At 41.8% G+C, this 10,510-nt stretch overlaps 2 protein-coding genes across 2 annotated transcripts in view; one reads left to right on the plus strand and one right to left on the minus strand.

Moving 5' to 3' along the window:
* Positions 1-1,652: 1,652 nt before the first annotated feature.
* Positions 1,653-7,680, plus strand: HDDC3 (HD domain containing 3). The gene is made up of 4 exons (XM_072402747.1): positions 1,653-1,809; positions 3,829-3,884; positions 5,682-5,922; positions 7,305-7,680. The coding sequence occupies exons 1-4, from the start codon at positions 1,701-1,703 to the stop codon at positions 7,433-7,435; spliced, it is 537 nt and encodes a 178-aa protein (XP_072258848.1). The 5' UTR covers positions 1,653-1,700; the 3' UTR covers positions 7,436-7,680.
* Positions 7,681-9,928: 2,248 nt separating this feature from the next.
* Positions 9,929-10,510, minus strand: part of NGRN (neugrin, neurite outgrowth associated) — a gene marked incomplete in the record, with an annotated part of 3,608 nt that continues 3,026 nt past the window's right edge. The window contains 1 exon segment of the mRNA XM_072402746.1: positions 9,929-10,510. Within this exon segment, the coding sequence (XP_072258847.1) occupies positions 10,018-10,510 (493 nt within the window).

The following is a 10,510-nucleotide window of genomic DNA, read 5'->3' on the forward strand; positions in this document are numbered from 1 at the left end:
CGGGACCATCAGATCGCCGCTGGAGCGCTGGGCAAAGGTAAGGGGGGATTCTAAAGTTACCCCGAGTGTGACTCGGGATTATCGCTTTTTGCTAGTGAAATCCACCCCGAGTCACACTCGGGATTACCGCTAGGGGGGTTATTACTATAAGGCCAAAACTCAATACATAGACAAAGCCACGGGCAAACCTTGAAATTTACTGAAAAAATTGAGGTGGGCTAAATCTAATGAGTGGCCCGCTGCTGCATTAAAATAGCACTGCTACTATAATTCTCTGCATTACTTGCGTCTATGCGGGGCACGCATAGGCAGAGAGCCTGCTGGTCTATAGACGCGAGTGATGCCGGGAATTGTAGCAGTGGCGCTATTTTAATGCAGCGGCGGGCCAGCTGCAGTTCATATTTAGGATTCTTTTGGGGGTCAAAAAAAAGGGCGTTGGGGGCCAGAGTTTGACACCCCTGCTCTAGGATAAGTGGCCTTTCTGTGGAGTGCAGGCTGCAATGCTGAGGGTAGGTTTGTAGTAAGTACTCATTGTGGAAGGCTTAGAATATTTTGGGAGGGTGTGCGACACAACATAGCTGGGTTCCTTGGTGCCAGTAATCTACTGCTAGGGTGAAATGGGTTAATACAAAGAGTTAGATGTTACTTGTCATGTATGGATTAGTTTTTACTGGCAATGGGAAGCCACCAGCCAGAAAGGGGTTAACTGTATCCACCAGGGAGATGCTGGAGATGGAACATTTCACTATATGCAGCCAGCAGCATTGAAAGGGTTAATTGTGAGCCTGAAGCTTCTGGGTTGGGCTCAGTCTCACAAATGCATGTGTGCGTTGTCATGCATTACTGCAATACGGATCAATATGCCATAGAATGTTATTTGGCAGCATGGTGGCGCAGTGATTAGCACTCTGGCCTTTGCAGTGCTGGGTCCTAGGTTCAATTTTCACCCAAGACATTATCTGCATGGAGTTTGCAGGTTCTTCCCATGTGGGTTTCCTCCAGTTTCCTCCCTCATTCCAAAAACATGCAGTTAGGTTAATTGGCTTCCCCCATAAATTGACCTTAGACTGTGGTAATAGACATATGACTATGGTAGGGACATTAGATTGTGAGCTCCTTTGAGGGACAGCTAGTGACATGACTGTGGACTTTGTACAGCGCTGTGTATTATGATGGCGCTATATAAATACTGTGCAATTTTAATAAAAGTGATCAATATTAGGTGTAAAATCCGAAGAATCTTGCTTGTTATCCGGTGACCTCTTAATCGATTGAGAGGTCATAATACTTTTTTTTCCAATTATCAATATAGGCTCAACTGTGCATAGATTGCGCCGTGCAGTCGTATGATCGATGGATTCTCAGTCGACATGAAACCAAAGCATTGGTGAATGTCTAACATTGAATTTATAAATCCTGCACCTGGCTCAGTGTTTGCACACTGCTCAGGGTTACCAGAAATCCCAAAGTGGATTAATAACACACAGGGAATTGCAAACAGGAAAATCCTTGCGTCTGATTGGCTGATTGCAGCAGACCCAGCTCACATTCTTTGCTTTTAGCAGATGACCCCCATGGTATTTTAGGTCTCCAGGCTTTCTGTTTGCTCTCATTGTTGCAGGATAAGCTCTGCCCACTTCCTGCTGTCATTGCAATCACTTCCTAGAGTTACTCTCACATAGTGACACCCAGGGACAAACATGTCTGAGGTCGCTCTCCTCCTAGAAACGACGCACTTTGCAGCTGAGAAGCACAAAACGCAGCGGAGGAAAGACGTAGAAAAGACGCCATATATAAACCATCCTATAGGTAATTCATTCTCCTGCTGGTTACAAGCATTGCACATTATATAGCATTATATTCTTTTATTCATAAAGCACCAACACATAGTGTAGCGCTGTACAATATAGAGGGGCCGCAGATGCATTTAGACTATGGTATGGGAGGAGATGGGGACACTGAGCAACTGAGCTGGCAATCTAATAGATGGTGGTTGTTTAAAGTGTGTGCAATGAGGGGTTATTTACATTTGCTGAAGCTAAGGCTGTATACACATGTTCAATATTTCATTTAAAAGATTGACTGATGAACGAATGAGCGCTGCACACACATCGCTGTTCTATAGAGAGGGGAGAACAAACCAGCAGCACCCCACTGTGCTCTACTGACTTGTGATCCTACACCCATCAGGATGGATCCATGAACAACGATCAATCAATGTCAGGCAATCAATGTACACATGTCAGATTCTCACCCGAGACAAGCCCGACTGCTCTTATCAGAATCATCGGACGTGTACATAGACTAATATTATGTATTTCCTAAAGGATAGAACCTTACGACTCTCTCTCTCTTTCTCTTTCTTTCTCTCTCTTTCTCTTTCTCTCTCTCTTTCTCTTTCTCTCTCTCTTTCTCTTTCTCTCTTTCTTTCTTTCTCTGTCTCTCTTTCTTTCTTTCTCTCTCTTTCTTTCTTTCTTTCTTTCTCTCTTTCTTTTTCTTTCTTTCTTTCTCTCTCTTTCTTTTTCTTTCTTTCTCTCTCTCTTTCTTTTTCTTTCTTTCTCTCTCTCTCTCTTTCTTTTTCTTTCTTTCTCTCTCTCTCTTTCTTTTTCTTTCTTTCTCTCTTTCTTTTTCTTTCTTTCTCTCTCTCTCTTTCTTTTTCTTTCTTTCTTTCTCTCTTTCTCTCTCTCTCTCTTTCTCTCTCTCTCTCTCTCTCTCTTTCTTTCTCTCTCTCTCTCTCTCTCTCTTTCTTTCTCTCTCTCTTTCCTTACTTTTTTTTCTCTCTCTCTGTTTCTTTTTCTCTTTCGCTTTCCTTTATTCTCTTTTTTTTCTCTCTTTCTCAATCTCTCTCTTTCTTTCTCTCTTTTTTTCCCCTATTTCTTTTTCTTTCTCTTACTTTCTCTTTCTTTCTGTCTTTCTCTCTCTCTCTCCTCTCTCTTTCCTTCTCTTTTTTTTCTCTTCCTTTTTTTCTGACTTTCTTTCTCTCTTTCTCTCTCTCTCTCTCTCTCTCCCCCCCTCCTCTATTACTGTCACTGCATTTTGTTTAGTTGAACTAAAATTCTTTAAAACTGTTTTATTTAGTTGGTGAATATTAACATTTCATTTGCTTTTCCTTTAGTGTCATTTCATTAAGTGTTATTTCATTTTATTATATACTGCATATATAACCTTCAAAAATCCAGCACACCTCAGGTCCGATGGTTGCCGGATTTTTGAACCTGTACTGTGTGTATGTGTAGACTTTGAAACCAAACAAATAACTTCCTTTTCTCTCTGACTGTGCTTATTATTATTGCTCTCAGCTTTTTTGAGCTACAAAACACCCCCCAGAAAGAAAGAGGGACGTGTTTTGTAGCTCTAGAGCATTTCCTGTCCTAGGGTGACAACGCTGCCCCTTCATTGATACAAATTAAGTGAGTAGGCGTTGTCACCTCAGGAAAATAAGCCTGAAAGTCCAGTGCAGCATTATCTAAGGACTATACAGTCCTTAGGGCTGCCATATTGTTATCTTGGGTTTAGAGAGATTTTATTAGAATTACAGCACTACAGCACTATGTTGGCGCTATATAAATCCTGTTCAATAATAGTAATTACACAACACATATTACAGCTTCAGCATTTTACAGATGATTGGGGGGAGATTTTTTGTGATTATAAAATATCTATATGGGAAGTGTATGGAGTAGTGGATGAGGATGTACAGCGCTGCGTAATATGTTGGCGCTATATAAATCCTGTTTAATATTAATAATAATAATAATAATGAGGGACAATTCTCCCCTCTGTTCCCCTTAAAACATTTTTTCACCTTTGTACCGGTTTATGTTTTAGGTGTTGCTAGAATATTATCTCACGAGGCTGGAATCAGTGATATAACTGTGCTGCAGGTAAAGAAGTGACGTTCTGTGCCCTGTCTTTGTTATTAATGTCAACAAGCAGTGTGGTTTCCATTATTTCGGCCCAGTTGAATTATAGGAAAGGAAATTAAAAAGATAAGGCATGCCGGTAATGTTTATTAATAATATAATATTGTATTTATATAACACCAACATATACTATGGCGCAGTACAAAGTCCACAGTCATGTCAGGAAGGCTAAATGTGATTTAACCGTTTGGTACTGCTTGAAAAAAACGTGTGAATTCAGCCTTCAGCCTCATACAGACATCCAATAGATGTCAGAAGTTTGTTGCTGGAATTTTTTCCTGGTGACAGATAAATGAACGAGTGCTGTACACACCAAACCATTCTATTCTTTGGAAGGGGGGAAGAAGAGGAAGGGGCTGGAATTTAAACCTGGGATCCCAGTGCTGCAAGAGTGTCACTAGATTGCCCAATCCCCATGGCGCATATCTGGTGTCTGTTGGTGGGCATGCTGAAAATATGAAATTACATTATCTTCAGGTCTCAGATTTCCTTAATATAACTTAATATAAAAGTAACCTTTCTCAACCAGGGTTCCTTAAGCCAGGGCTGATGGGCCTCTAATTTAATGGTGTCTGCAAATGCCAATGCCATTGGTGGAGGCAGCTGCGGGACACTGATGAAGTTTTCTGTACCACCATTGTAAAGGAACATGCTTTCCACTGGTTACAAATGGAAAGTGGGTTGGTTTTACCCAAAAAGTCCCCAAATGATTTCAAGGGTTCCTCTGGGTTAAAATGGTTGAGAAAGGCTGGTATAAAGAGAAACCCAACAACATTTGGATTGCTGGATGGTCTCTTCAGGAATATGGCACATTTAGGCAGTGACGTCAGGTGGCCTGCTGCAAGTGGCTTGAATTGCAGCTACAACCCTTGTGTGCCCCATGTCCTGCCAACTGCTCTCAGTCAACCGGACTCGGCGGTTCCTTAGGTGCTGGACATGCATGATGGCAAACAGAGCAGCCCAAAGCATACACACTTCCTGGGTAACCCCACCATGCAACATAGCCATTACATTTGTGGATGGAATGTTGAATCTTGCATGCCAAATTAAGCCAAAGTGAAAGCCTCAGGGCTAGTATCAGATGAGAATCTGGCGTGTGTACAGCACTCGTCTGACGTCGTTCATAGATCCCTCCTGGCAGATCCACAAATGGCGAACGTGAGTTAAGGAAAGAAAGCGCAGTGGAAAGCCACTCCATTGTTCTCCCCTCTCCATAAAGCAGAATGGCGCTGTATGTACAGAGTTCGTTGTGAAGATCCTTTCCAACAGGAATTATTGTACACGTAGCCTTACTAAAGGTTTAAAACCACCTCATTTACAAATCTATTAAGCAATGTGATGGGAATAACTGATAAAAGCAACAACAAAAAGACAGCGGTTGCAATATTTATTATGTTTTAAAGGAGGATGATAAATGTCAGTACTCCAACCTCCGTCACCTTTTTTGAGGGCGTTTAATTTGTAGTATATCATATCCCCCAACATCACTCACCCCATAGTGTCAAAATATTCCCAAATTTCCTAGGGATCTCCTACAAAAAGTATGTAACTTTTTGGAAAATAAAGTTGGAACTGTGAATGGGAGTGGGAATATCTGTGCTGGATTGTGGCATGGGCCTGCGTTATTCCAACCAAGTGGCCCCGAGGCTGACTCACGCCTAGAGCCCCAATTTATCTAAAACCAGCTGATTACTATTACATGCAAATATAAAAACATCAAATAATTAAAATATCTTAAGAAAGCGCTTTAATTTCCAGGCAGCCCTGCTACACGATACTGTAGAAGATACGGACACCACGTTCCAGGAGATTGAGGAGAAGTTTGGACTGGAGGTCAGGAAGATTGTGGAGGAGGTGACAGACGATAAGTCATTACCGAGATTAGTGAGGAAGCGGCTGCAGATCCAGCATGCGCCCCATTGCAGTCACAAAGCCAAGCTGGTCAAACTAGCCGATAAATTGTACAACCTGCGGGACTTGAACCGAAGCACGCCAAATGGTAAGTGCTCCTGCTGAAAGATGGATGGCTTTGCCCCTGCTTGGGTCTCATGGTCTGACCGTCCGTGGTGAAATCAGACCTGAAGACTTTGTCTGCTTCAGTAATTTAGGAAGTATTAAGGCCATTGGATGACATTGGGGAAACATTACATAGGTCGGGGAGAGGACCTTGGTGTTCACCTTAGTTCTTTCTCATTGGGAGGAAAACTCAAAAAGTTCCTCCTCTCTGCCAAGCTGCTTATTCTCTACCATTAGATTCGACCATCAAAATCCCAAACATAAGGAGCCATGTGATTTATTGCACTACTAACATGATGGCATTAATTGGTTGACCCAGCTTTGCCATTTTGGGCCGCAAAAGACGTCCAAAGCCTTTTGTGAGCTTCCGTAGGTTGATCTGAACCCTGCACAGGGCTTTCTTTCTAGAATGGAGCAATGAGAGGGTAAATACATGTTCCTGTGGATGGGGAAGAGAACCTTACCCTGGGTCTAAATCTTATCCTAGGGGGATGTGTAGGTCCCAAATATAGCCTGGGATCTGCAGTGAGCTCTACCGGGCCAGAAAGATCAATGTTGGACCTGGTATTCAAACCTAAAAGTTGATGGTTCATCTTCTGATATTTTGCCCTCCCTGGTCCCTCCTGTACCCTCTTTATCAAAATAGAAACCAAATCAACAAATAAAACGTTTCTTTTCATTACATATCTTGTTAGATCCTATGAGCTCATTACTTTGCATCTCTGCTTTTCTTTACAATGCAGGCAGATTATGGATAGTGGTAAGGGTAGGGTGTACATAAGGTAGGGTGTGCTTCCAAAAACAATCCTAGCACCATTTCCTGCAGACCTCCATAGGTAACACTCACATTTGCTGATCCTCTATTAAATAAAATAATCCAATGAATGAAAGATGCTGGCCAGGGACAGCTAGACTAAATGTTTCAGCCCTATGTTGGATTGGCAAAGGACCCCATACATCTATACATACATGCTATACATCAGTCATCCTGTGATCCAACCATTCTCCCCCAAGGTTCCTACGGAGGTTGTTGGGGGTTCTCCGTACTGTGGCTGATTGACCACCTGTTTTCTGATGCCTGCATAGTTCTGGGGCTTACGGTGCTCGATAGTCAGCCGCATGGTATTCCACCCAGCACTGTAAGGGGGTCATTCTTTTCCATGGCCATTAGTTTAAGAGGTTTATTCCACTGACCTCCAATAAATTGTTTTTACCAAGGGTTCCCCAAGACCCACAAATTATTTCAAGGGTTCCTCAGGGCTAAAAAGGTTGAGAAAAGCTGCTCTAATCAAATGCATTTTATAAAGTTCCTTCTTTAATACCACCATACCAGGTCCTCCATACATGTCCGTTTTTCTTTTGCAGGGTGGTCAGCGCAACGAGTGCAAGAATATTTCCAGTGGGCGTTCCTGGTGGTGAAGGGTCTACGAGGCACAAACCCAGCCATGGAGCAAAGTCTGGAACAGCTATTTATACAAAAGGGAGTTACTGCCTAGCTCCAGATTTTTTAGATGTACAAGTGTCATAAGACTGCAGTTTCATGCCATTGTACAACCAAAGAAGTGCAAAGAATGGCATTAGATTTGGATATTTTTGTGTGTACAGTTGTGTTAACAAACTGTCTGGTAATAGATGTGTGCCAGCTTGTAAGGACGATCACAGTCATTCCTGCAGCACTATTGTGTATTAATATGCAGTAAGAACAGGTATATATAGTATAATAAAAGGTTGTCCAAAGCTATTTTACACACATCAGATGATTCTTGCCTAAAATGTTGTGCTCATCTGCCAGCAGTCTCTGACATCCTTCATCATTCTGCCACAATAGATTGAAAAACAACCAATTGGGAATGATTGCTGCTTGCTTCTATTGAGAGCACAGAAAATTGCTGCTCACTCCTTCCTACCTCTTCATAGAACAGAATAGTGTTGCGTGTACAGCACTCATTCACTCATCAATGGATTGTTTGGAGCAACAATCCTCTGACGACTGTATGGGGCTTAAACCTTGCCAGCATGAGGCTATACATAGTGCAGACAGCTGATCCCTACCTGCTCTGTATAGGTTTCCTGGTGCACTACAAGCACCAGCCATGTACTCATCTGTTTTGCTAATGGAATCCTCTGCACTAGATACAATGCAGGCAAGGCTCGGGTAGCCTGTAAAGTAGCTGTCTATGTGCCTGTGTGGGCATACCGTTTAATAGGATTCAGAATCCACAGATAAGTTCATTTGACCTGCTTCAGTTAGGTTATGGATTCACATAGACATAAATAATAATGCTAAATTCTAAGTGATCAAACATCTGGCACAGGCTATAAATCTATCTGACAGGTGTCCATAGACCTACAATTATTGCCAATCAGGGCTGGATCAGGAACACTGTTTTTTTTTTTTAATAATTGGCAAGATTTAAAAGACTTTGGATTGTACTATTGGATTTTAGCTATGGAAAGCTTTACTGTAATATTTAGGAAAAGTAGGACATTTGTTCATTACCTCATTATGATAATATAGTATAACAATTAGGACATTTAAAGCAGAACTGAACTTTTTGGAGGGTGGTGATCTTTTGATCGGCACAGCATACTTGCCCATTATGTAGCAAACTTACTCGTGTGCAGGCAACCTGTCCAGGGCCTGTACTTCCTGCATTCTTGGAGGGCGCCATCTTTGCTGCCAGCTCCATGGCTCACTTCTGGGAAGACGGCAATCTTTTTCAGCCATTGGATGACAGAACCCCTGTGCCCGCACAGGAGTTACATTGTCCCCGGAGGCTGGTTCTGTGCGCAGCATACAACATGACCAGGAGCCAAGGATTTATTTTTGCATGTCTCCCCTGTCAAACCACTCAACCGCCAGGTGACTTTTTTTTTTTTTTTTTAGGTCTGTTTTAAGTCACCAGTGATTAATTCCCTTGTAAATGATTGCTGCTAAATTGGTGACTTAAAACCCAGCTGAAGGTTTGCACCTTGCCTTTTCATAATTCTGTACCGCTACGAGTGATAAATATTACTTGGAAATACTGAATAAATATTTACCAAATAAAAATATATACAAGTTTTGCTGTAATACCTGCCTTTGATCTAGAACTGTACCTCTCAGTACCTTTTTCCCACAAGATGGCTTTTTTCTTTTGCAGTATGCCCCAGTGTGTGAATAGACAATGAAGGAGAATCAGCTCTGTGATGAGCATATCTCCGTCACTATTCTTGCTCCTGCCATCAAGCATGCTTTTTGTCGGTACATAAACTAGTCAGCTGATTATACCTATCCTGTTGCAGAAAGCTTACCCATTACTATATTTACAATATCAAAAGCTTACAGTATATTAGTGTGGTGGTTAGTGGGATGAATGCCTCTTATATTGCTGGGCAGTGGGAAAAACATCACCCTTAACATATAACCAAAAAGATCATTGGAGGCAGAGATTGCTCAAGAAACCCCTAGCAAACTCTGCAGGAAGCCTGGTTGAGAAACATTGATCTAAAAAAGTCACTATAGACAACGTGTACTATAATATCTACAGTAATGAGGCTGGAACTGTTTTTGTTCCATATAACAACTGAAATCCCATACAATGAGCAGGGAAATCTTATTGATATGGAATAAAATCTAAAGCAAATTGTAAAGTGTACAGCCAGTTCTAGACCTTTTTTTGCAGAAGACCTACGCATGGGCTGCCTCGGATTTGAAAGCAAACATGCATTTGAATATTAAACAGCTTGGATAGAAAATGCAGACATATAGGGGATACAAAAGAAAAGAAAAATCAGAAAAATCCTTATCTGCACTCTTTTCCCTGAAATTTGATTTAACACAGATTACTGTGACCTCAAATGACTAATTTCCTATAAAACACAATACACTGAAACCATGGACTGTCCAAGTGTTTCATTTGGTTCTGCACCAGGGAATGTTTCAGTGAGTGCTTTAAATAGACCCTAAATATTACCCCATACTGCAGCAAAACTTTAGCTTGAATGAATTTTGTTTGTACCAATTTTACTGTAAAGAAATAAATTACAGATTAATATAAAAGCGATTTATATACATTTAAGTGTCACTTGTTTTTGTTCAGATTCTGTAGAGAAAATTGCCATCGCTATCAAAAAATTCTTTCCCTTTTTGTACAGCTTTCACCTTGTTTTCAAGTCCGCTATTGGCTAATTCTTCCAGATCCTGATCACTTAATACCTCCCCATCCCATTGTGCATCAGGTCTTTTCCAGTCATCTTCTGCAGGTTCACTGAGCTCAGGTTCTACCTGTGGGTTTGCATTGGATACACCTGGAGGAGGGTGAAGCTCCTGGGACTTCTGAGGGATGTTTTGAGGTACGACATTCTCTATGTGTCTCTGTATCCCATTTGTCCTCACAACTACATGAGAGACGTCCGATGTCCTTACAGCTACATGAGAGACGTCCGATGTTTTGGGAGAAGAAAGAAGCAGCGGTGAATGGCCGGCCACCAGCTGTCGGTTGCCACTTCCCTGTGCTAAGAGCTGTGTTGGATGTTTAGAAGGGGTCGTTAACTGAAGCTGGTCAGGCTTGGTCGTAGAGGGGAGCTGC

This window comes from Pyxicephalus adspersus, chromosome 2 (genome assembly GCF_032062135.1).
Source record: "Pyxicephalus adspersus chromosome 2, UCB_Pads_2.0, whole genome shotgun sequence".
NCBI classification, from domain to species: Eukaryota; Metazoa; Chordata; class Amphibia; order Anura; family Pyxicephalidae; genus Pyxicephalus; species Pyxicephalus adspersus.